Raw genomic sequence first — 25,522 nt, forward strand, 5'->3', positions numbered from 1 at the left:
AGGGGACTTCTGCACATGAGGCGCGCTGGATCTAGGGATTCTGCAGGCTAAGCCTGGGGCAGGGACCCTCGGGGCTGTGATGGTCACACCAGCAGTCCCCGCCCCCCAACACACACAATGCCTTCCAGGAGACAGCCAGGGCTGGTGACCCTCGCGAGGCCACGGGGCCTCGGCGCTGTCGGGTCCAAGTCCTTCGGCGGCCAAAGGCGGGATTAGCAAGTGGCTAAGAGTCCCCAGCGAGAAAGCCGAGATGTGTCGCCGTCCACCTGGACTGCAGCTGCGGCCACGGTCAGCCTCTAGCTGGCTTTCTCCCCTCCTCCCGCATGGGACAGACACTCACACATCCTGGCCTTAAGCATTCCTGATCCCTCCTGCTGTGACCCCTCCCCAAGTTATCCCCTCCCCTCCCCGCAATGGGAACCCCCACCCTACACTGCCGCCCCCAACTCCACTCCCCAGCTGCTCTCACCCCCTTACTGGGCCCAGGAACACACAAACACACACCCCATGCCCCACTCTCCCCCTGCAGGCTCCCTCCCACTGCCATTCTCCCACTCCCACTCCCTAACAGACCATGGCCCGCTCATCCAGACTCATCCCCCAACATACACACACACACACACACACGCACACGTGCACACACACACAGCCTCCTCCCCAGCAGGTGTGAGCAAAAGTGCTCCTCCCACCAGGAGGTGCTCAGGGAGGGGAAGGAAGACAGAAGGTGCACCTGTCCCTACAGCGGAGCCCCAGCTTGTGCCTCTAGCTGTCTCAGGGCTTGTCCTTTAAGTCCCCTAGAGCCACACGCATTTCCCACCTGGGTACAGAGAGTAGCCAGAGAGCAGGGACCTTTCACAGTTGCCCAAAGATACCCACAAACACTCTCAAGACGTGGGGACCCCCAGCTAATGGTGGGGGGGAATCTGTTCTCTAGGGGCCAGGCCCACAGATGCCCTGAGCTGGCAGTCCCTGCCCTTCTCCCTCCCCAGGAACACAAATGACCACTCCATCTGGAGTTTAATTAGCCACTCCGCCATCTCCAGTTCTAAAGCTATCTGCCTTCCCGCTCTGGTGTCTGCTGTTCAGCCCCTCTATTTCCTTAGCATTGCTCCCCTGCCGCTCCTGCAGAGTCCCAGCCTGGCACCTTCCTGCCTGTCTTCCTTTCCCTTGTCCCCACCGCCTTTGGCTAGGCCCTCCCTTCACTACCTTGGGATGTGCTTGCATTCACTGGCTGGAATATAATTTGATGAAGAACTGCGTTGTACTTTACATGGATGGGGGGAGTTAATTCACACATGTAAAGTGCATGATACACACTTGTTTTACCTAGGAATGCTGACTATTTTTTTTTTTCCTTTTTGTTGTTTGCTCTTGAATGGAACATTTTGTCCTATGGTTTCCTTGGTTGGCTAGGCAGCTTCTATAGGAAAGGCCTGCCACGTAGGAAGCAGAGAAAGTAAAATGGCCAACAAAGGGAGAAGGGAGCAGACTTGAAACTGGTCAGTGCCCCCTGTAGGCCAGCAGGCCTGATGGACAGTTTTAGGAAGGCCTACCTTCCCAGGGTGCGCTGATTCTAATTGATACGTTATGGACTACAGGTGTGGAGGGGGTGAGCACATAAAATGTCCATGGTGGTAACTACACGTGAGCTAAAATGTGCATATACATGTATATCCCATGACAGTCTAGCCAGCTTCACCAAAAACATTTGGGGTTGTGGTGTAGGTACCCTATATAGGAGAACATGTCAGTGCAATTGTGTAGAGCACACATTTGTGGACAAAACAGCCTCCGTGTACTGAGCACCGAGCTCGGGCTGAACAAATTTACTTCTGCACAAGTCTCTCATAACCCCATGGTTTGCATATTGTCCCCACTCTACAGATGAAAAGAACTGAGCCTCCGACAGCATCAGCAACACACTACCCCTGACAGAATCAGTAACCGGCTGGGCAGGAACTGGAGAGGCAGTGTGACCCCCAGACTCCCAGGTCCTCCTGCTGACTGTCTAGCTGGGGTGGACCCAGAAATCTTGATTTTCTAACAGTTCCTTTGGTGATGGCTGATGATTAGCAGGTCTTTGGCACCACTGCTACGCATCAAACCAGCCCGCCCCCATCGCAGTCACCAGCCTTGCCTCCCGGCAGCCTATCCACGTTGGATAAAACATTTAAAACATATTTAAATAGCAATTTCAGAAAACTATGCAGCATATGGATTTTCCTTTTGATCTCAAAATGATGACAAACAGACACTTAGATACTTCATAAAAGAAATATTACCAGAAAAATTATAGAAATCTGGCTTTCAACTTTGTCTTGCTCTAATTTAAACAAAATGCAACTTTCCAGAGTGACTCTCTCCCCCCAAAGAAATCCAAACCGAGAGCTTCTCTCTCCTTTCCGTCTGTGTCCCCGGCCTACATCTGTGTGTTTCTCTCTCGCTCCTCGTCCTGACCCAAAGCTATGCCGGGTGGGCAGTGCCTTGTCCCCGAAGCCTTAGGAAGAAGAACACCTCCTCAGACGCGATACCCCAAATACAGGGAAGCTGGGAGTAACCGCCAAATATCCTTAGATTAATGAACAAAAGGAACGGGCTGGGCAGCAGGGGAGAGCTCCAGCCCAGCAGTGGTCCCCGCCCCCCTTGCGGTCCCAGGAGAGGGCCTCTCTCTGTGGTCCAGGCCGTGCACAGGCTGCAGCCGCCACGAAGGGCCCCGCATCAACAGGCGGCGGTCGGGGGAGGGGAGGGGAGGCCGCGGAGCAGCGCCGGTCTGGCGGCGGCCGCGTCCCTCCCTCCCCGCCCAGCGGTGCGCGGGGAGCAGGTGGCTGCCCAGGGCGCGCGGGCGTGCGCCGAGCCCAAGCGAACGGAGCCTGACTCCAGCCCGGGAAGAAGCAAGGGCCGCGGGGCTCCGGGCGGGCACTGAGCTGGCAAGCGGGCAGGGCGGCCTGGATCTCCAAGGGTCGCGTAGGCTAGAGGGATGCCCCCCTTCGCCAGGAGCGCAGCGCCCGCCTCGAGACATCTCTCGCTCGCTGCCTCAGACCGGAGAGGCCGCGACACCTACTGCGGGACTCAGTCGAGGGAGGCAGGGCGGGGAAAGAGGGAGACGTGGGGAAAAAGCCCATTCCTGCGGAGAGCCCGGAGAGGAGACTCCCAAGCCTGCCTGCCTGCCCATCCCGAAACTTTTCCAACACAGGCAGGCGTGTTCCTCGCCAAGTGTCGGTGGCCCAGGTCGCCGTCACGCCAGAGGCTCCACAAACATACACACCACCCCCGACTCCAAATCGGAGATACACCTGCCCTCCGGGAGGGACAGGGCCTCCGGGGAAGCTGCAGAGGGCGTGAAAGCAGCAGGCGGCCACGCAGTAAAAAGGACTCCCGGTGAGCAGGAACGAGCGCTTAAAAACCTGCACCAGCTCTGCAGCTTAGCGTAACTTTGCCCACTGCGCCCCCGCGCGCAAAGGTGTCCCTGCACATTCACACCCACCCTGGCCCTCAGCTCTCCGCGGCGGCCCCAGGCCGCTTTTGTACTGGAGCGGAGCCCCAGAGATGCTGATCCCAGCCAGCGGCGCGGGGGCGGGCGCGGGGGGGCGGGGGGTACACTGTGTAAATAATCTGACACCCCCCACCCCGTGCAAAGGGAAACCCCCCCCTTCTCCCCGAAGGCGTCCCCTCTGCCTCTCTGCCCTTGGATCTCCAGCATAAAGCGCAACCACAGCGAGTGCATGTTTCCTCTTCAAACCCTCGCCCTCAAAGAGCTGGGTGGGGCTGGGGGAGGGAAAGTTATTTCGGGGAGCAAGAGCACCCTTGAGAAGGCGCGCGCGCGCGCAGGGCTCGGCGCGGCCGGGCTGAGTGGCTGGATTATGTAAGTAACAGCCCTCCGTGTGCTCGCCACCATCTGTTAATATCTTGATATTGGGAAGTTCGGTGCCCGAGGCAAAGCCAGAGTTGGCCTGCCTTTGATGGTTTTCGCCCACTTCGGTAAGAATCAAGACGTGTGTACCTCCTCCAGCCCCTGGCAATCCCGCTTCCCTGCGGGTGTCACTCGCGGGGCCAAAGTGATCTTCCCTGAGGTCACCTTATGGTAATGAGTCCTTCCGACGAATTTAAGTGTTTATGACCGTCTTCTGCTCCTTTAAGTAACAGTAGAGGACTTTTATGGGGGTGAGGGGGGGGTACGTGTGGACCTAGTTATTTTCAAATTACTTTTTCTGCGAGCGACCCTGCCTTCATATTCCTGCTAAGGGCTCTATCTCAACTTCTTTGGAGTGATTCGCTTCTGTTTACTTTGAAAGCCGTTGGTTAAACAAACATCACCGCGAGGCTTCTGAGCAGTGGGGTTCCCAGGAGAGAAACGCCCGCAGCTGCTCCTTGCTACTGATCTTGTGGCATTTCTCTTTCCAGCCCCCAACCCCCCGCCACTCCGAGCAAGTCCAGGTGGGCTTTGGCGTCACACTGGGCACAGGGGACGGGAGTGGGAGAGGCCGTCCGTCACTCTGCCTTCACACAGCCCGCAGCAGGCCGTCCTGCGCACTCAGGCTGCTTTTCCTTCTCATCCCTTCACCGGGGTGGTGTGGGGGTGGGGAAGTGGGTGGGTAACCGCGAAGGTTCCCAGGCACCCTTCCCCGAAATCCACGCCCACGTCTGCCTCTCGACTAGATCTGGTCGAAATTCCCGGAATTGGTTTGTTTAGGATCTGAGGCCGCTTGTTTGTAGGGTTTTGAATTACTTACACGCTGCGTCTTCCCGCCTGTCCTCCACCTAACGGCTTTAAGTAAGAACAGGAGGGGAGACACACACGGAGAAAATGTCAAGGCGAAGGGTGTTCACCGCAGAACCAGATGCACGGGTGATACATGCAAGAGTTCCACTCAGAACCCACAGATCACCCTCGAGATAAACAAACAGATGCAACCTGCACGCGTAGGGTTTATCGGAAGACCGGTCCACACGTGGGGTAACATCTAGGTTATTGGGACTGTGTTGGCAATGGGGCAGAGGAAGGGGTTACGTTGACCCTGGGCTTGGCCGCCGGTTTCAGAGAGGCAGCCAATATCCAGGCGACTTCTCGTCGCTCCTATCAGAAAACGGACCGGGAGGCAGCCGAGATAGGGGGCTTGGGCCTCACGCCCGGCTCCAGGGCCGCCCGAAAGACCGGGGACAGCAACGCAGGTCTGGCGAGACAGAGGTTGCCAGGAGCCTAGCCTGTACGTCGCCGCGGCAGTCGGGGACGGGACAGGGCTCGGCGTGGACAGCTCACGGAGCTGCGCTGCGCACCGAGCTCGCTCGCCTCGCGTCGCGCGCGCTCCTATTCCAACGAGCCGCTCCTGTGCCCCAGCACCGGCTACGAACCACCGCGGCGGAGCGTGGCGAGCCGGGAGCCTCCGCCGCCCAGCCTGGGGGGTGGGGGTGGGGGAGTTTCCTTATTTGCCAAGCGGCTTACCCCCACATTGAGTCGGGCCTGCCTTCCTCCTCGCGTGACATAGGACTAACAGGGCTTCGCGGGGAACTTTGCCGGCCGCTAGTCCTCGGGCGTGGTGTGTGCAAAACGTGCCCCCGAGCGCTGGGTGCAATGGACACAAACTTGTGGGCTCAAGTTCAAGCCACTTCTTACCATAGTCTGAATCTTTGCCCTGTCCCCGCCGCCTCCCTCTTTAATGTCCAATTGAGCAGATGGTTTTAAAGTGTGGAGGGCATATATCCTTTAACTTCTACAGTTTACTTGGGGGCTGGCGCTAGCTCACACGTACAAACTAAGGTTCTTAAAGAAAAATAATAGCGCGAAAGGGGACACCCGAAGGCGCTTCGCCCCATTCTCAGAACCCAAATCTCCCCTTCTCAATACACCCGCTTACCTCGAAGGGACCCAACCAATAGAAGTCTTATTCCATCCTGTATCTAGTGGGCATGTTGGTGGGTTATTTCTTTTCCCAGTTTAAATTATCAACTCCCGATTAGAGCACTTGATACAATAGCGGATCTCTGAAGGAGTGCGCGGTGTTGGCGCTCCTTCACCTGGTTCGCTTAGCAGAGGGAGGGAGGATACTGGGGGCGGCGAAAAAGGGTGCCAAAAGGCACTGGGGATGCGCGCATAAGTCTCTCTCTTATCTCCCGCACCAACCTGAATTTTTTTTTTTTTTTTAGATCCTCTTTTCTATGTTTGAATTCCATGCCAAAAGTTCCCTACTGGGCACAAACTCGGACATACTAACAACTATTCGGGTTCGCTGAGAAGATTTGCTAGTCTTAAGACTCTTTCCACTTTCACGAATTTGAAGCTGAGATTGCAAATGTCCCAGAAGGGCGAGCGTGTGCCACAGAAGACGGCCAGTGTAGTCGTAACAGACCGCAAAAATACCCTGCTGTTGCCACTGTCACCGCGCAACGTGATTCCACTTTGATCAAATGGAGCAACCCACACCAAAAAATCCTCGCCCCCGTCTACCTAGAAAACGAGTGTCTAATCGACCAGATATGAGTGCGTCTGCTTCGAGGCTCCTGCAAGTCCTGGCTGTTAGAGGATCTTGAAGTCACAAACGCGGCTGCTGTATCAAAAGCCGTTTACCGTGCCAGGGTGGGGAAGGGGACTTCGCGGCTGCAGCGGGAGACTCGCTCTTTCTTATTTGTGAGTTGCAAACCCGGAGGAACTCTTCAGGAGTTCACTCTCTAAAGGTACCTGGCTGCTTATTTTTCATCCAAGGAATGTCAAACCCAAGATGTTGGAGCCCAAGATGTAAGCGCTCAAATGTCTTGCCTAATAAACTTCAAAGTTTGTTTCCCGGGCGTCAAAACCGAGTAAATCCTGTACTGAGCCTCCTTCTGTGGTCGCTCTGGGGTGAGTGAGTTGGTGAGGGGTGATCGCGAGATAATACTTGTGACAAGGTTTTCCCTGGCCGCTGTTCCTACAACCCAAATAATATTGTTAGAGGTGACCAAGGGCAAATACTCCTCTTCCTAAAAATGTTTGACAGGGGATTGGGACTCAGCCAAAGTTGGGCTTCGAAAATCAGGTGCGGCAGACCCGGTGTGAAACCTCTGGCACCTATTATCTTAATCCCAAACCTACCTGGGTTTTACCGTCCACCTCCCTTTTCAAAGCAAGCAAGCGCGACACGCATTCTTGAGATTGCTTAAGGTCGTTTGGAAAGTGGAATGATCTGCGAACCTCCCCCCCGCCAAGCCCTATAATGTATTACCCCCACCCCTAAAACCTTCGCTTTTCCTCCACTGTACTTTTCCGTGCCTTCCTCCACCCAAGTTCGAGGGGCGCTCACTCGCTCGGCCACTCGGCGAACTCAATCAGCTGTATCTGGGAAATGAAAAAGAGGAAGAAAAAAAAAAGAAGAAGAAGAAGAAGGACCTGCGTCCCGGAGGAGCCGGTGCGAGGCGCGGAGCCGGGCGCCGCGCGCGCCGTCGCCCGCTCTGCAGAGCGCCCGCAGATGGCTCGCTCGGGCCCGGCGCGGCCAGCCAGTGGCCCCGCAGCAGCGGCAGGGGCGGGGAGGGGGTGGGGGCCAGGGACGGCGGCCGGGAGGGGGAGCGCGGGGCCCCTCTCCCCACCTCTCCTCCCAGCCCCTCGCCCCCACCCCTTTATATTTTTTTTTCCTCCCAAGTTCTCTTGCCTCGCTGTGCCCCCTTGAATCCGAAGGCGCCTCGCGATTGGGTGCTGGGGCCGGGTACGTCAGTCAGACTGTGACGTGCAGTCTTCCTGTTTCCTTCAGCTGTGTCTTAAAGTAAATCTTGTTGTGGAGCGGAGCCCTCAGCCGAGGGAGCGCTCGGAAATCATTCACCATTGCAGCCGGGGAGAGCGAGCGGCGCACGAGAGCTCTGGCCCCGAGCGCCCGCGCCCGCTCCGCTCCGCTCCCGTGCCCCGCTCCGCGCCCCTGCGCGCCTCCCTCCTGCGCTCCCCTCGCCTCCGCTCCTCCGCCGCTCTCCGCTCCGCTCTTCTCCTCCTCGCCTCGCCTCAGCCGTCCTCTCCCTTCCCCGCCCTCGCCCCGCTCGCTCGCTGTCGCACAGACTCACCGTCCCTGGTCCAATTACCACATTCATCACCCGCAAGACACCACCGCGTGCGCGCGCGTGGGCTCCTCTCCGCCGGCGCCGAGGGGGAGACAGGCTCCGTCCCACCGCTCTCCGCACGGCGTAAGTAGCTTCTCCCCCTCGCCAGTCCCCTCCCCTTTTCCAGAACCACTCGCACCGGCTCCTTCTGGAGTGAGAAGGAGAGAAAAGAGCCTCCCGGTACTCACACCCGTGCAAACATTTTTTTTTTTCCAGGAGAAAATGGTGTTGTTTCAATGAATCATAATAAAATAGCCTCTAGACAGTTTGTAAGCAGGAGCCTCAGTGGAACTCCGCGCCCCGCTCCTCCCAGCCCCCGAGAGTAAGTGATCCGCTTGGCTTCTGTTTCTTTCTCTCTCCCGCTGGTGGCCAGGGCTGGTGTTGACCGGGGGTGGGGGGTGGGGGGTGGCGCGGCTGGACTTGTCGCTGATCCTGTCACCTTTTGTGTACCGCGTCTGGGGGCCGCGGGGGCGTCCGCGCCCCTGCCTTCGTTCCCTCGCCCTCTCTTCCCCGGAGAGAGGACCGCGTCGCTTTTTGTTCGCCCGGGCGCTGCTGCTCTCCGCCGCCGAGCCTCAGCCTCCCCACCTCCCCGGGCGCAAACTCCGGGGCCCGTCCCGCGTCCCTTCTTCTTTGTCTTGTTGGTGATAGCTGCCTTTCTTCCCGGCTCTTCCAATTTGCTTGTCATTTGCATACCTTTCACTTCTCCTCCTGCACCCGGGCAAAGGGCCGGGAGTGGGGAGGAGGGGACCCGAGGAGGGGGGCGCTCTGTTACTTTGCTCGGCCGACGCGGCGGACGCTGAAATGCGGAGAGCGGGCTGCGAACGCGGCAGGCATGGGTCCCGGGCAGGCAGCGCGGCGCCCCTCTCCTGAGCTCGGGGACCCAGGGCGCGGGCCGGTCGAGTAGGGTAAGGCGGCGCCGGGAGCTCCGGCGGCCGGGTGTTCGGGGAAGGGTAGCGGTCGGGGTAGACCGGAGGCGTCTCGGAGCGCGAACGCGAAGGCGAGGCGAAGAGTCTCAGCCATCGGGGGGCTTGTGGAACTGGGCAACCTCGGTCGGGACTTGTTTGGGGTGGGGGTGGGGTGGGGGGTCCCGGCCATTTCACCCCAGTTCGGAGGACTGGAGGAGGAAGAGGGGGAGAGGAGAAGTGGGAATTCCTGCTGCCGGAGGGAAGAGTGAGGAGGGCGGGAAGCGGGGAGAGAGCTGCTATCTTGCTTGAACAGACCAGGAGGGGGACGTGAAGGGAGGCGGGGGTCACCCAAAGTCCAGTTTAGCAAGTTGCTGGTTCTTCTGGAGTGCCAGCGACTTGCCAGTCCGTCGCTCCCCCGGCTACAGCTGAGCGTTGGGGGAGAGCAGGGTGGTGGTGGGGGGTTGCTTTCCCCAGAGGCAGGGCTCTGCCGCCCCTTCGCAGCTCCTGTGCAAGTTGAGTCCTTCAGGCAGACTCCTGAACAGAACTCGGAGGAGGGACTGGGCGACAGTCGCCAATCGCCCAAGGAGGCAGGTCCCAGTGTGAGGCTGCTGTTCTTGGCAACCCAGAGCCCTACTCCGCCTGGGGGAAGGCTGTGTACTCACCTGATTGTTTTTATTTTTCCAAGAAGGTCTGTGTTGTCTCCTTGAGCTTATTAAAACAAAACAGAGTAGGCACAGGGTGGCCGCCTCTCAGTCAAGGCTAGAAAGAGTCTTTTCTCTTCCAGTCCGTGTCCCTCCCCCTCCCCCACCCATGCCCTCCCTCACACACACACACAAAATCATTTCCTCTCCTAAACTAGGTAGGCAGAAGTCTATTAGCCGAGTGCGCATGGGCAGGGCCTGACAGGTGTGTTGTGTCAAGAAAGACAGGTGCACATTTCCTCTGTGTCTGAGTGTGTCTGTACCGCTCCAGACCACGGTGCTTGCGCCAGGGGTGTAGAGGTTTATGAATTTATAGTTGTCCCGGTTAGAAGGATTGTCTGGGCGAATGGGAATTGGGCTGTTGCTGTGTTTTGAACCCTGCTGTGGGAGCTCTTTGGGTGGGAGTGGGAGGTGAGTTGGTATGAATTTTTTTTTTTTTTTTTTTTTAAGGATGTTGGCAGTCTGCTCCCAAGGCCCTGTCTGCTAGGCTCCACTTCAGGCAGCAGGTGGAGGGAGATTGACTTTCTCTTGCTTCCCTCCAGTTTATGCCTATCTCCTAGGTCTGTGCTTGGCAGAGAGAGAGAGAGAGAAGAGAGAAGTCCTTTGTGTGTGTGTGTGTGTGTGTGTTTTGGACAGCCATGGTGGCGTGTAACTGCCAAGAATACCAAAGTCAGTTTGGAAGTGTTACTGATGTTAAAGCTTCTCTTTTTTAGCATGCTTTCTCCCTGCCCAGAAAGAATAGGTATGTGCATAAACTCTTTCAAGTCTTATGTTCAATACACTCATAAAGTAGAATGAGCCTGTGATTGTACCAGACATGTACCAGATGTCCTAGATATGACTTTGATGGAGAAGAAAAATCTCAAGTACATGAGAGGTAACTGTGCTTTTCTGTTTGATGCAAGATGCGGGCAGGTCATTCGGTGAAGAGATTCTCACACAAACTTCCAAGTATTTTTTTTTTTTTAATGAAATGGGCTATGTGTGGTGCAGATGGAGAAAGGAAAGTATTTGTGTTATCCTGACGGTGGACACATTTATCTAATGGCAAAATGGATGAAGTTCAGGACTGCGGCTTGGTGTGAGAGGGAAGATGTTGGAAATGCAATCTGAGCATTATGTCTGAGCTCTTGCAATTTGACCTTTTGAATTTTTCTTTAAACAGGCTCCTTTTTTAAACTGAGTTGCATGGAAATAGCGTAGATGGCCAGTGGTGGTTGTTGATTCATTTTATTGCTTGGGTAGCTATCATTGTTTCTGTGAAAATGAGATAGTATGTGTCATTTGTTCTTTAAACTGAAATATTGAAGTTCCCGCCAATGTGTGCCTTGGATACTTTCGAAGTTCTTAGGTCATTAAAATGTCATCTATGGCTATGTTCATTTGCTTTATTTTTAATAGGGGTTATCTGTGCTTGGCACTTACTGATATTTTATGTGTCCATTATGCAGAATCCTATTTAGTTTAATCACCACCTTGTGGGAAAAAAAATTCATGCATACATAACGTGCATCTTTGTTCTCACTTTATTCATTTCCTAGCATCGTTTTTCCATAAGCAGAACAGTCCATCTTAAAACCTAAGCTAGCTTATTCTAGAAGTTACCAGACTTCTTCTTTATTTGTTCAAAACTCAAAGAGGCCTCTTTTCATGAATTTCTTTTTAGCATTTCAGGGATTGTCTCAAATTTGCAATATTAATATCAGAGTTATGGGATTTAGGATTAACAAAAGAAGTAATAAAATGTTACTGGTGTTCTAATGTGAAATGGATTGTGCATGATATATTATACAGGATTCTTATTAAGGCCCTGAATAAATTGGAAGGGCTACATACACAAGGAATTATGTATATATGCCTTATTGCCTATTGCATTCTAAAGCCTCAAAGGCATTTAAAGAATTGCCATCTTCTGCAAAAAAGAAAGAAGTGTAAGTGTATTTTCTTAAAATTATTTTCCATTCTCTTTTATTTACCAATTTGATGCACTATGACTTTCCAAGTAAGTAGAAATTAATATTTTAGGCATGACTCCGAAAATGTTCTGTGTTCATTTTACAGGTGAAAAATGTATGGAATTTTTGATAGAATGGGAGAATCTTAAGTGCAATGGTTATGATTTGAGAATTTTATCATGATAGGAAGATTTGAAACCTGACGATACAATCAGAGTTCAATGTAGCATTAACTTATGTCAAGTGGTTCTTCAAAATAAACATCAAAGGCATTCTTAACCTGATAGTAAGCGGAAATAGCTCCGAAGAAAGAGTTGCTAATTAGCAGAAATGAACTCTTGAATACAGTGAAGGGAACAGCCTAGCGATTTGGGGATGCCTAAATCAAATCACCTGATTTCCCGATTGACGTAAAGTTTTCTTGGATGAGAGTATCCCACTTGAAATTTCCTAACCTGGTTGACCCAAGTAGATTAGAGACCCATTCAAGGATGATTTTCTGAAAGAAAGAAAATGTAGCCTCGAGCAATTTCTTCAAATAATTTTATCAACAAAGACCGATAATCTGAATAATCTAAGCAGGAAACCATGCCAACCTTACATTCTCCCTGTCTCATAAAAGATCTGTCTGAACTATCTGGATAATTACCATAATGAAACACTTCTTTGTCCCAAATCTGGACTCCAGATAGATGCAGTAAAAGTTGCATCCCCTTCCCCAAAATAACTTCTTTATTAAAGTGGAACCCTTAACCACTTTCTACTTCATATTGCAGTATTCCTTTGAAAGTCTTCCCTGAAATTCTTTTCTACTAACATTATCAGTATCCCTAAATTTCTGTATGTTAAGTAGAATGTCAGATCACTTAGATTTTAATAAAGAATCTTTTGGAGCAGTTAAAATCTGACTTGATTATACCTGGGTGTTTATTCTTATAGTGTCTTTTTCTGGAGGAGAATCTGCTATATTAAGATGTCTACTGAATAGGAGTTATCAAGGTATTTGTGAGGATTGGATGCCAATTGATACAACCAAATATTTAATAATAAAAAAATTCTGCATAGAGTTCATAGTAATTAAAGAGGTGTTCTCAGGGACAGAGTTTGTGTGTTTGATCAATAATACATTCAGGTTCAAATTCTACATCAGTATTTTTCTGCATCCCTAGTGATACTGATATTCACCAGTGCTGACCCAAAAAACTTCCTATTGCCTGGTTAAACACAAAATTCACATTAAGTTGAAAAGGTAATAAGAATTAATAATAACTGTAGTTGAAACATTATGGCTTAGTACATATATTAAGGAGTGGAGGAGTTTTTAAAAATCTTAATGGACAGGAAAATATTGGTGATAAAATCATTTCATAGTTTCTTTTAAATTCTGGATTGGGAAAATGTGGAGGCATGCATAAAATGTTTTCAAGTGATTTAATTTATGTTGTAGTCATTTAACAGGGCATTTTCTTATTCTCATATCCATGTGTCTTGTTCATGAAATATGATGTTAATAAACTACTATGCCAACCAGTATTATTGCCATATCTTGCCTATAGCCTCCATGGGTTATCGTTTCAATGGACCCTACCATCCTACCTTTATGTCTAAGGTTAGGTCTAAGCTACATGGAGATAGGTACGTATTTGTGTCTGTTAATCTAATGCCTTGTCTTACTGGATTATATCATTTTTTCCCATTCATTTTGTTCTATTTGTTATGTCTCAGCTGGACATTTTAGGACAAGACCTCAAAGTGTTCAAATTCGCTTAGCCCAACACAAAAGCAAATCAGTATTTAATCTAAAAATGGTGACCGAAAGAGAATTGCAAAGATCAGTTTAGCTTGGTGAATTCGGAGGGTGTTATAAGATACTTGGTTTGTAACAGACCCAATAAGCATGTTTAGTTAGCACGTATTCTGTGCTGAAGACAAAAGTGTGATTTCTTTCCACCTTAGGAAGAGCATAGCCCTCCTCTTGGCTCAAGCACTAGGCAGGGATGCAGCTGTTGCTACCTAGGCTAGATGAGAGGAAGTGTGGTTGACGCAGAGGTGAATGGCAGCTGTGAGAGGAAGGATGCCCGGGGATGACCTTGTGCTCACCAGCAACATCAGCGTGTCCTATGTGAGCCTCTGCTGAGAGGTGCTCTGCTCATCGTGAGGATGGGCAGGAGCAAAGGCCAGTGTGGGTGTTAGGGGGAACAGGGAGAGAAAAAAATGCTGCACAAAGTTTGTTCAACATTTTGATTGCAGATCAAATGCTTTGCAGGTGTTTTAAAGAGAAAAGGATTTGCACACAAAAAGGAAAGAGGTAAAACTGTCAAATAATGGCAGTGAACCATATCTATGGAAAGTGGATACACACACAGAAGAGTCTTCCTTGTAACCCCTCTCCAGATACAAGTGTTGCTGCAATTAACAGAGCTTCGAATTAAATCGTCTTTTTCCTTGTTTCTTTTTTCTCTCACCTGACAGCTACACTAGTACAGATGTAATGTACTTGTGAAATAGTTGTCATTGCATTTTTCTGTTTCTGCAACCAATTTGATTATTAGTGGGTGAGGGACCTCAGCCATTCTTAATTCCATTTAAAACCCAATATTAAAGTTATCGACATCTCTGTTTCCACTGCATATTCAGGAAATGTTTTTTCTGAAACATGCAAAAAGTATTTCATCCTCAAGCATGCAAAAAATATAAAGAGAAATCATCTTGCTTTCATGACACCCTGAAGCAGGCTCTTTTAAAATGTTGTGTCTTCACATGGAAGCCAGGGGCAAACACTGCATCATTAAATATGTTTTGCTTAAAAAAAAAAAAAACATATTATTGCCGTCTAAGCTTAGAGCATTTCCTTGATTTTTACAGGTTATTTCATGCTGAAATTATGCCTATTTGCATGGATAGTCATTCTTTAAAACTAGCCACAGATGCAGTCCTAGGGAGCACGTAGATGTTTTTACAGGTGAACCGAAAGAGATGGGAGCTGTTCCAAGCACTCTGCACGCTGCCTTTGGCAATAGACCCTGTTATTGTGAAGATGTGCTCTGTTAAGCAAACGTGAAGTTTAATATTAGATAAAGCCAGCGTGAAAAAAATATTTTCATTTTCTTCATAAAATGCTAATTGTAAACAAAAAGGGGTAGCATCTTACATACACAGAGAATTTGGGGTTAGCATCCCTAGTTAATAAGTCACACAATATGCCAAGAGCTTTTATCAAATGCAGGGAAAGATGTTCTCTTTTTATATTGGGTTCCCAAGAAACAATGGAAGTTCACGTACAAAGAACTATTTCTCTTTCTCGCATATTTGATTGATGTTATTTTCCTTCTTCTTTATATATCATCTTTTAGTCTTTTTTTTTTTCCCAGCATTTTTCCCTTTAATTCGGCATAGGAAATCAAATTCACAAAACATGTAGGTTAATGTGTCTCTTTAGGCATCTGAAGTATTATTCTCACAGATTTTAGTAGAAGAACACTGGTAGTGAATGAAGATGTATTTATCCTTGCCTCAGCCAATCATTATTTGTTCCATATACTGATTTCTAAAATATGACAGTTTCCTTCTTCTGCAGTGACTCCAACTTTGTAATGATTTAAGTCATCCAAAGGACACTGTGAAAATTTATAAATATTCTCATAGTTACATTAAGATAGCAACAGATGCCATCTTCACATATAATTTCACTAATAAAAATGCATAACTGTACGACATAAGCAGCCTTGTAAGATGGCTATTTCTGCGTTTATCTCAGTGCTAAGTTGACCATTTATGTACGAAAGATGCTGATTGGGATGTCCTCTTTCCCATTTCACATATGACCAAAATATTTTAAAATTCAGGAATAAAGGGTGTGTGTTCAATACTTGCATATATTTTAGAGTCTTTTACCTTTAAAAGCATTAAAACCACAATACTTTTAGTGCAGGAATGGAATTATTTGTCCAACGTTCACACAGCCTTAAAATTGAACCTTATTTCTTAAGTATAGACCACTTTCATCTTCTTTTCTAATATGAATCTCAATGCCCAAAATTTAATCAATTGGTTGTCAGAGGCTGTGTTCTTATAATCTAGTGTTTCTTCTGAAGATAAACAGTATCATTTTAGGCATTTGTGAAAGAGAATCATATTACTGGTGCTTAAGCAGTTTTTGCTTTTTTTTTTTTTTAATCTTAATCCATCTTAAACCAGTGGAGCAGAAATATTTAAAAATGTTTCATTTCAAGCAGAGTGCATAATAAATTGCAATAATTGTAATGTGCCATAAATCCCAGAGCCTATGCATTTTGCATTTGATTCAGGATTGAGGTCAGGAAATTTGGAGAAATTTAAAGAAAATGATTCATCAGTCCTTTTGTTCTGTTGGCCAGGGTCCCGGGATTCTTGAGCTGTGCCCAGCTGACGAGCTTTTGAAGATGGCACAATAACCGCCCAGTGATGCCTGACCATGACAGCACAGCCCTCTTAAGCCGGCAAACCAAGAGGAGAAGAGTTGACATTGGAGTGAAAAGGACGGTAGGGACAGCATCTGCATTTTTTGCTAAGGCAAGAGCCACGTTTTTTAGTGCCATGAATCCCCAAGGTTCCGAGCAGGATGTTGAGTACTCCGTGGTGCAGCATGCAGATGGAGAGAAGTCAAACGTCCTCCGTAAGCTGCTGAAGAGGGCGAACTCGTATGAAGATGCCATGATGCCTTTTCCAGGAGCAACCATCATTTCCCAGCTGTTGAAAAATAACATGAACAAAAATGGTGGCACGGAGCCCAGTTTCCAAGCCAGCGGCCTCTCTAGTACAGGCTCCGAGGTACACCAGGAGGATATATGCAGCAACTCTTCGAGAGACAGTCCCCCAGAGTGTCTTTCCCCTTTTGGCAGGCCTACTATGAGCCAGTTTGATATGGATCGCTTATGTGACGAGCACCTGAGAGCAAAGCGCGCCCGGGTGGAGAATATCATTCGGGGAATGAGCCATTCCCCCAGTGTGGCATTAAGGGGCAATGAAAATGAAAGAGAGATGGCCCCGCAGTCTGTGAGTCCCCGAGAAAGTTACAGAGAAAACAAACGCAAGCAGAAGCTGCCCCAGCAGCAGCAACAGAGTTTCCAGCAGCTGGTTTCAGCCCGAAAAGAACAGAAGCGAGAGGAACGCCGACAGCTGAAACAGCAGCTGGAAGACATGCAGAAGCAGCTGCGCCAGCTGCAGGAGAAGTTCTACCAGATCTACGACAGCACTGACTCTGAAAATGATGAAGACGGTAACCTGTCCGAAGACAGCATGCGCTCGGAGATCCTGGAGGCCAGGGCCCAGGACTCGGTCGGGAGGTCAGACAATGAGATGTGCGAGCTAGACCCCGGCCAGTTCATCGACCGAGCCCGGGCCCTGATCAGAGAGCAGGAAATGGCGGAAAACAAGCCCAAGCGGGAAACCAACAACAAAGAAAGAGACCACGGGCCAAACTCCTTACAGCCCGAAGGCAAACATTTGGCCGAGACCTTGAAACAGGAACTGAACACTGCCATGTCGCAAGTGGTGGACACTGTGGTCAAAGTCTTTTCGGCCAAACCCTCCCGCCAGGTTCCTCAGGTCTTCCCACCTCTCCAGATCCCCCAGGCCAGATTTGCAGTCAATGGGGAGAACCACAATTTCCACACCGCCAACCAGCGCCTGCAGTGCTTTGGCGACGTCATCATTCCGAACCCCCTGGACACCTTTGGCAACGTGCAGATGCCCAGTGCCACAGACCAGACGGAGGCACTGCCCCTGGTTGTCCGCAAAAACTCATCCGACCAGTCTGCCTCGGGCCCGGCCGCCGGCGGCCACCACCAGCCCCTGCACCAGTCGCCTCTCTCGGCCACTGCAGGCTTCACCACATCCACCTTCCGCCACCCCTTCCCCCTCCCCTTGATGGCCTACCCATTTCAAAGTCCACTAGGTGCTCCCTCGGGCTCCTTCTCGGGAAAAGACAGAGCCTCTCCTGAATCCTTAGACTTAACTAGGGACACCACGAGTCTGAGGACCAAGATGTCATCCCACCACCTGAGCCACCACCCTTGCTCACCAGCACACCCACCCAGCAGCGCCGAAGGGCTCTCCTTGTCACTCATCAAGTCCGAGTGTGGCGATCTTCAAGACATGTCCGAAATCTCACCTTACTCGGGAAGTGCAATATCCTTTTCTTTTCCCCGCAAGGAAAAAAAGCAAACGTTAAAATAAAAGGTTGGGTTTACACAGTATCTAGATGAATGCAGACGCCTATCTTCTTAAGAATGCAAGCTTCCCTGTTACCCCAGTTCGTAGGCATGGAGCAGTATGAGTGGGGTATTTCTGATGGCAGAGAAGCTAACAACCAAACCAAACCGGTGCAGCTTTCCCAAGTTGTTCGTTGCCTGGGGGAGCTGGTATTTAATATGTGCTTCTTCAGAAGTATTTTTTTCCCTCCCTGCTGCTTTCCCTGAACTCATTCTCTCTCTGTCTCTGTCTCTTTCTCTCTCCCCTCACCCTCTGTTTAAAGAGTAGATTCAGAGATTGGGGGAAAAAAAAAAGTCTCACTGCAAATCTTGAATTCTCTCAGCTATTCTTTTAAAGCTGGTAAGTTTTTTTATTATTATTATTATTATGGAGTGGAAAGAAAAGTAAGTGTTCAGATCTCTTAAGATTCCATAAGAAGAATTCGCATTTCAAACTCTCTGCAAGGCTCCAGGTCCCTTTCAAGGAGGTGCCACTAAATCTTAGGAAGAGCCCCTTCCTTGGGGGAGGCTGAGGTGGGAGAGAGATGTGGATGGGGAGTTACAGTTCTTCATATCTTTAAGTGAGACTTGCTTTTTTAAAGGAAATAGACAGGTACTGATGTATTCAGATGGCATCGTTCTCCCTCTCGTTCACCCCAGGTCTGTTCTTTGGGTCTGGTGCAGCTGCCTCTATGCATGATTAACCTCTGTTCAGCCACACACAGAAATCTTTTGTCCTAACATACACAAAGCAAATTATTTTGGAAAGCAAGCGAGCACAGTTAAATATAAAACTCAGCTGTATTCGACTTAAAAATGACTCTCTTCTTATGACTTTTAATGCTGAACCTGACTTTTATGTAGAGATGACAGTTTTATTTTTTTATTAGGCCTATTCTGAACTTCAAGTATTTTTAACTGATCATTCCCCCTTCTTCCCCCACATCCCGTAAATTGATCCTTTCAGTAAATTTTTAAAAATCTTGTGGTTGTTGGTCTTCTGGGGTAGCAGAATAGTCGCATGGGGGGGGGCAGGTGGAGGCTTGCTTCTTGTATAATAAATTACCAGATGGTTATAAAATTTAGCAATCAAATTGGCGGTTACTAAATTGAGGATTTTGAGCAATCCTGATGACTAGAGATTGACATTTTAGTGTCTAAGCCCACTCTGGAGGCTGCCACAGAAGCGCGAAGTCTCAGCTATGGTGGAAATGTTTTCCTAGTTAGTGGACGTCATCATTCCAGCCTACTTGCATGATAGCTATGAAGATTTCTGGTAAGGTGATGGAGCCACAAGCTTGAGACCCTCTTGGACAGGTAAACCTGGAGTTCCTCTCCATAGCGAGAAAGAAGAGAAGAACATTGGGAGCAAAAGGGAAGAAAAAGACGTTGAGAACTTAGATAAATAAACAAAAATTGAGTCTGGGCTCGGTTGTTGATTTAACTTCAACCTTTCACAAATCTAAAATTCAATCCACTAGTCATAAATCAAACTGCACCAAGCACCATGCCTTACATATTATAAGCAGGCAATAAATATTGGTCAAAATAATTGGAACATAGCTGTTGATGGTGAGGAAGGCAAAGTGGGAAGACACAATGGCTTGCATGGTTTTTTTAACCCTTTGCAGGATGTGTGTCTTCTGGAAATCAGGCCAGGCTAATGTCTGGGCTAGAACTCATTGCAAGGTAGAGATCTTTGAACTTCATTTTGCAACAAGTAGAGTGTTAATATACATGCACAAACACACACACACATGTACACACAGAGTAGAGAGATATGTGTTCCCATTTTCATGAATATCTAAATTCAGATTTCAGTGTCCTGTAAGTTCATACTAAAGTCTTTAGCTGAAGACATTAGTTTACCTTTTGTTTTGTTTTTATTTTTAGTTTAGACTTTTCATTGCCACCAGATAATTATAATTTTGTCTGTGCTTTTTTTTTTTTTTAAGTTATTTTTGTCTTGGGGGGGGGGGTCTTCTAGGTTGCTTTAAGTATCAGCTGTGCTCACTGTCTCACCCATTCCTAATCCCCTGAGTAATTCTGAGGAGTTGAAAGGAAAGCAGTTACTTTTCTTTCCATAGGTATCAAAGACTTTAAAGAAAATATAGTTTCTTCTTCAGAGGAATACCTTCTTCTGTCTCTTACCAATGTAAGATTGTGTCAGACCCTGATGGGTGGGAAGCACACACGATCATATGAAATATTGCTTGCTAACACCTGGAGTTGTTTCTTTTCTATCGCTAAAAAAGTCTGGCCCCTGGTTTTAATTAATGATTACATTTTCTACTTTTGGTCTTCTACCCTATGGTTCTTCCTGTTTCCCGGTTACTATATTCTACTTTCAGCCATTCATCTCATTGACTATTATTTCTTAGGACGAAGAAGATAGGCATGCAAGCTTTTCTGTGGTTTCCACAATCTCTAAGCCAGTGAGGTTCTAAATGTTTGTTGGGAGATTGGATACACTTTGTTCCAGTCTCTGAGCCTCTATGGCAATGAGTTCTTTCCTCAATTGACCTGACAGTGAACAGATATAGGCAAAATTCTCAAGCTTTTAGTTGGAAGAAATTTCTGGGAACCACAGTTAGTGACATCTTTCTTCAGTGTTCGGGACACAGGACCATATTTTACAGTGTGGTAGAGTTATTCCTAGAAAAGATCTGTAGGAATGGGATGAAATGGTCTCACTATGATTGTCCTTATTCTATTCTTATTTTTAGTTCATGGCTTTCCAAACTGTTATAAATAATCTAATTTGCAAGGAATTCTTTCCTACTCAAAAGGTGTCATCTGCTTTTTGAACAAAGTAGCCAAGATAAGAACTATTAAGAACACCAGCTTATCAGATAACTCTATTCTAAGACAAATGCATTAAACCTATATGATCTATATAAGAGAGCACATTACCTCATTATCCCTGTTAGGAGAAAGATATAGTGAATGTGCACATTATAAACTGAACATTGATGCACCTGCTCCAAGGCCTCATGTCTTGGATATAAAAAATGTGTTTGGTATCTTTGCAAATGAACCTATTTAATCAAATATTAAGTTTTATTCAAATTCTGAAAGAAACAGTCAGCCAATTGCTTTTCTTCATGTTGTTCCTTGTCGTTCATCCTCTTTGCATCTCAAGAAAAATAGCCTTGTTTAGGCCTCAAACATTTGCATGTACCGAATTAAAGCACAAGGGTAGTACTACCAGCCATTAAGATGTTCAGGTGAAGAAATTGAACCTGTTCTCTGTGACAACCAGCTTTCCCCACTCAGCTTTTAGGGAGAATGTTAAAAAAAATATGTGAAGCTTAGAAAGGAAAAACATTGTTTAATGATTTGAAATTAAAATCCAACCAGAAAACATGGATTAAAAATGAATTTCTGTAATGTGAAACAACCCATGGGAGTTGGACTATTAACATTTTGAGAAGTCATGGGGGCCATAATAATTTTATTAGTCGTAATAAAATATGTAGATTAAAAACAAAGAATCTAGGTTCACCCACCACAAAAAAATTATAAAGTAAATTTAAAAATATCTGTATCCTTAAAGCACATGTCCCTCTGATTATGTTGAACTTCTTAGTGCAGTAACCCCATGCCCTAATCTCTGTCATTAAATGAGATAATTTAGATCTTTTCTCCCCATTTCAGGTTTGTAGGAAGGAAAGTCTCTTAGAAATAGCAAATCAGAGAATGAGGAAAAAACTACAATTCTTCAGGTTTCCAAGAGCCTTAGAAGGGCTAAGGAAGTAGTCCTCATGTGTTTGTTTGGAGGTGCAGCAGGTGAATTCTCTAGATCCAGAGTTCAGATGGAAAAATGAAATTTTTTTCCTGCAGCCTTCAAAGCCCATTATTCTCCCATTTGCCTTTTTGCTGCCTCTGCTGCTCCTCCCGCTGCTGCTGTTTAGGTAAGGTTATATTGTGCTTGGTAAACAGACAACACTTCCATACTCAGGTTGTTTGAACACCGCTTTAGGTTCAGCTGCAGTAGCCTGCCTCTCTGATCTTTTATGTTCCTGAGCAGATGTCTTTCATTCATTTATGGATTTATCATCCTTTTTTTTTTTCTTTCTCTTTCCTTTTTTTCTTTTTCTTTTTCTTTTTTCTTTTTTTTTTTTTTTACACCTGGCAGCTGTCTCAAGTTTCAGCAGTTATTGTCTATTTTGCATTACACATAGAATTGAATGTCATCTGTCTTCACAAAGCTATGGCTAAGAGAATTGAGGCAAAGCCACATGAGCTGCCGGGACAGATCTTGTTTGCGTTCCATCCCCCTTCACCCCACCCCCCTTTACCTCCTTAATATTTATTTGTGCTCATTTTCTTTCCTGGCCTTGAATGGAGCTTAGCTCGTGTTCAGTACAGCTGTATGTTTACTGAATCTATTCCATCATGAGTCATTGTGCGTGTGTAAGTATCCTGGAAACAGCTAGTGCTTTCTTGGAAGAACAGTTGCTTTTCAGCACAAGCACTTAAAAGGGAAATTAACCAATTGGTCAGTTCAGATTTATTTTGAGGAGAAAAAAAAGGATTATCTAACTGTTGGTTTTTAAATGTTTCATTAGCTATTTTTAATAGTTTATTAGACATATATTTATGGGAATTTTATCTTAATTGCACAATGAGCAAGAGATAAAGATTTATTCTGTGTTCCCTTCCAACTGATCAATTCCAAGTATTACCAACAGGAAACATCTGAAAGCAAGAACGAACTCGAGAAATCCAAATTGGAATAATTTTTTTTTCATTAAATAAAAGACCTCTATAGCCGGATCAAAATAAACTGGATATATGACTTTTTTTTTCCTACATAAAAAGAATGAGAACATCTTAGCATAATTTACATGTATTGAAAGCTTCAGGAAGTTCTGGTAGCTCGGTGCCTATCTGAGAAGCACAGCAGAGCAATTTGTGTTTCGTATGAGACCGAATGTGAAAAGATTTGGGATTTGAAAACTAAATGCACAAGCTTGTTTTCATGTAGCCATCTGAAAGAAAAGATTAGAACGCAGATCTGAGAATGTTTGTCGAAGTTTGGGCTTGCCTGAAACTCTTATCATGAGGCAGTAGGAGACAGCTTGCAACTATTATTTCACTTATCCATTTGGACAGATGGGCCTGAAGTGTGCCACGGCTCCTTTAGTCGTCTCTATCAGTCTAATGGGGGTTACTGGAGGGCCTTTCAGCTCTTTCCTTGGCACAAGAAGTATGTCAGTCATAAATTATCGTCTTTGTAATCATTAAGGATCTCAAACAAAAACACAAGTTCAGTTAAGCTGCTTTGGCTTACGGATATCAAAATCTAAATTTCTTCTTTGACTGTTTATTTTCAGCTAAAAAAAAAAAAAAAGCAAAACCCCACTCTTTACAAACCAAGGTGATCTTTCTAAAATGGCATGTGCTATTGAAGGGAACGTTAATCGAACAAATTCTCAGCAGAATATTTGGTTAGATGCCGTGTTATAGGTAGCCGGGTGCTCATCAATATTCATTTGATTCTTCTTGTCTGGTAACTTTCTGGTTTCCCTCTATTTTCATGATTCGTCGTGGTGGACTTGATGGAGGTCATTTGGAAACTTTTGCCTTTCCTGCAGATCTGTGTTTATTTGACCTTTCTTTGTAAGGTGTGGAATTTTTGTTTGGTAGTTGTGTGTGTGTGTGTGTACATTTTCTTTTTCGTTCTTTTTTTTCTCTTTTCCTTATTTTTCCCAGACTCTCTCTCTTTTCAGAGAAAATCCTTAGAGAAGCCTCTAGGAAGGACCCTTAATTGACCTTGTGGGGGACCACATTGATTTTCTCCACGTGCATCTTCATTTCTGATAAATTATAAAGCCATTAATTTGCTAAGGAAATGGCAGGGCCAGGCTGCGGCACAGATGTGACCAGAGCCATCGCAGCTCTGAATCTGCTGAGGAGTGCCAAGAATCTGGGGGAGAATCAGGAAGCCTGGATTGTTATGGTTAGCCTCATGTTCTCCTGGGAACTGTTTTAGTTGCTGCTGTTTACAGATCTAAAAGGTAATGATGTTTCCAGATAAATAGGCCTTCTTATTTTGGGTAAGTGGCCATTTATTGATCTGCTAACCCACATTTATTGATTTGTTAGCCCCAACTACTGCGTCACTCTCAAAGGAGTTAACTATAAATCCAGGACACAGGCAAATTGTATTTGATTTCGGACCGTTGCTTTCACAAAGCAACCCCCACCCCACACGCACCCCCCAGTTCTTTCTGTACCAAAACCACCCCTCCCAATTTTTAGCTGTGATTTAAAAGGAAACAATTAAAAGGATATAATAATAAGATAGGAAGAAAGTGAGTCAAGAAGCTCCACTAAATTAGTACTAAAAGGTAAAATGTGAAGCTTGCAGAACAGTGTTCAGAATAATGCATTTTATGTTTCCACATACGGTAGTATAATAATTTGATGTAAACCACAGAATGTGCAGAGAACAAACAGAACTGTATTTGTGAAGAAGGGGAAACTCTTATGATAAGAGTTATGTACTACCTGCTGGATGCATTTGTCTCCTTAGCAACAAGTGAACATATAGATCGCACATGGACCCCGAAGAGGGAAATGCTTGGCCATCCTCAGCACGAAGTAGCCAAGATTCTACAATGAAATGGTGCATCCTCACCATTGCAGTTGGCAGTTTCTGATGGGCACTGTTCATTTTGAGCAAACAGCAGCAAGTTAGCAATGGATTCCGTAGCCAGTGCCACATACCTTCCAGCACTCCCACTGCTGTCTGGTGGGCCTCCAGACTCCCAGGATAAGGACAGGGAGGCAGGAGGGATAGGTTCTTTCTGATTGTAGAATTGTTTTCCTTAATCAGTTGCATCCTACATGCAGGAGGGATTGTCACCCAATCACTTGAAAAAAGCAAAGCTCATGTTCTTTTATACCCGTTATCCCAGTTCCAATATGCTGAAGACCTACTTCTCCGATGTAAAGGTAGGGACATTTTTTTATTATTAATTTTTTTCATTTTCTATGCACGTGGTAGTTATTTGAATTCTGAGAAGGTAATGGAGATGACTGTGGAATTAGTTTCTTAATACACCTGTGTTATAAATGAATTTGTCCTTTTGTCTCAAGGTGTGCTAAGCAAAAGAGCCACTTGTGTATCAAGACCCAGTGACTGGTGTTAGTCACATAGGTTTCCAGTATAGCCCAGGAAAGTTAGCTTCTGTTTCTGTATGTTTTGGTAGCTTCCTGGAAGAAATTTTAACTGGTAATGGATGGATGTGCTTTAGAATATGTTTTTTTCTCCCTCCCCTAAGCAACAGTAAACTGTTTCTGTTTTTGTTTCTGTTGGTTTCCCCATATTCATGCTTGTGAAAGCAAACTCTAGCACCTCTTTCTCCTCCTGTCGAAAAGGAGCGCACATTGAAATTCTCTATGCAGTAGCTGCTTAAAAACAAAAGTGATGATTGTCTCTTATTTACAACTTAATTTGTTGTTGATGTAGAGTACACTGAGCATAAGGAGAATGAATAAAGTGACAGATTCAGGACACATTATTCAAATGAGGATATGAAAGCTGTCGGCCTACAGCTGCAGCCTCCCTCATTCTACAGAATATTGGGACCTCCTGGTTCTCTGTGTGTGTGTCTGTGTGCGTGTGTGTCTGTGTCTGTGTGTGGGTTTTAAGTAATTGTTTGCATCAA

The 25,522-nt window shown here is 46.8% G+C and overlaps 1 protein-coding gene across 3 annotated transcripts in view; it reads left to right on the forward strand.

Annotated features, from left to right (window-relative positions):
* The first annotated feature begins 7,607 nt into the window (after nt 1-7,607).
* PROX1 (prospero homeobox 1) overlaps nt 7,608-25,522 on the forward strand; it is a 52,668-nt gene continuing 34,753 nt past the window's right edge. For 2 of the 3 annotated variants that reach the window (XM_062210337.1, XM_062210339.1), the window contains exons 1-4: nt 7,608-8,136; nt 8,269-8,374; nt 15,990-17,781; nt 24,699-24,806. In XM_062210337.1, coding sequence (XP_062066321.1) covers nt 16,057-17,781; nt 24,699-24,806 — 1,833 coding nt within the window. In that variant the 5' untranslated portion in view covers nt 7,608-8,136; nt 8,269-8,374; nt 15,990-16,056. Of the gene's footprint in view, nt 8,137-8,268; nt 8,375-8,881; nt 8,958-15,989; nt 17,782-24,698; nt 24,807-25,522 lie in introns of those variants that run through there. The other variant, XM_062210338.1, reaches the window with a different exon arrangement.

This window comes from Lepus europaeus, chromosome 14 (genome assembly GCF_033115175.1).
Source record: "Lepus europaeus isolate LE1 chromosome 14, mLepTim1.pri, whole genome shotgun sequence".
In the NCBI taxonomy this organism is placed as follows: domain Eukaryota; kingdom Metazoa; phylum Chordata; class Mammalia; order Lagomorpha; family Leporidae; genus Lepus; species Lepus europaeus.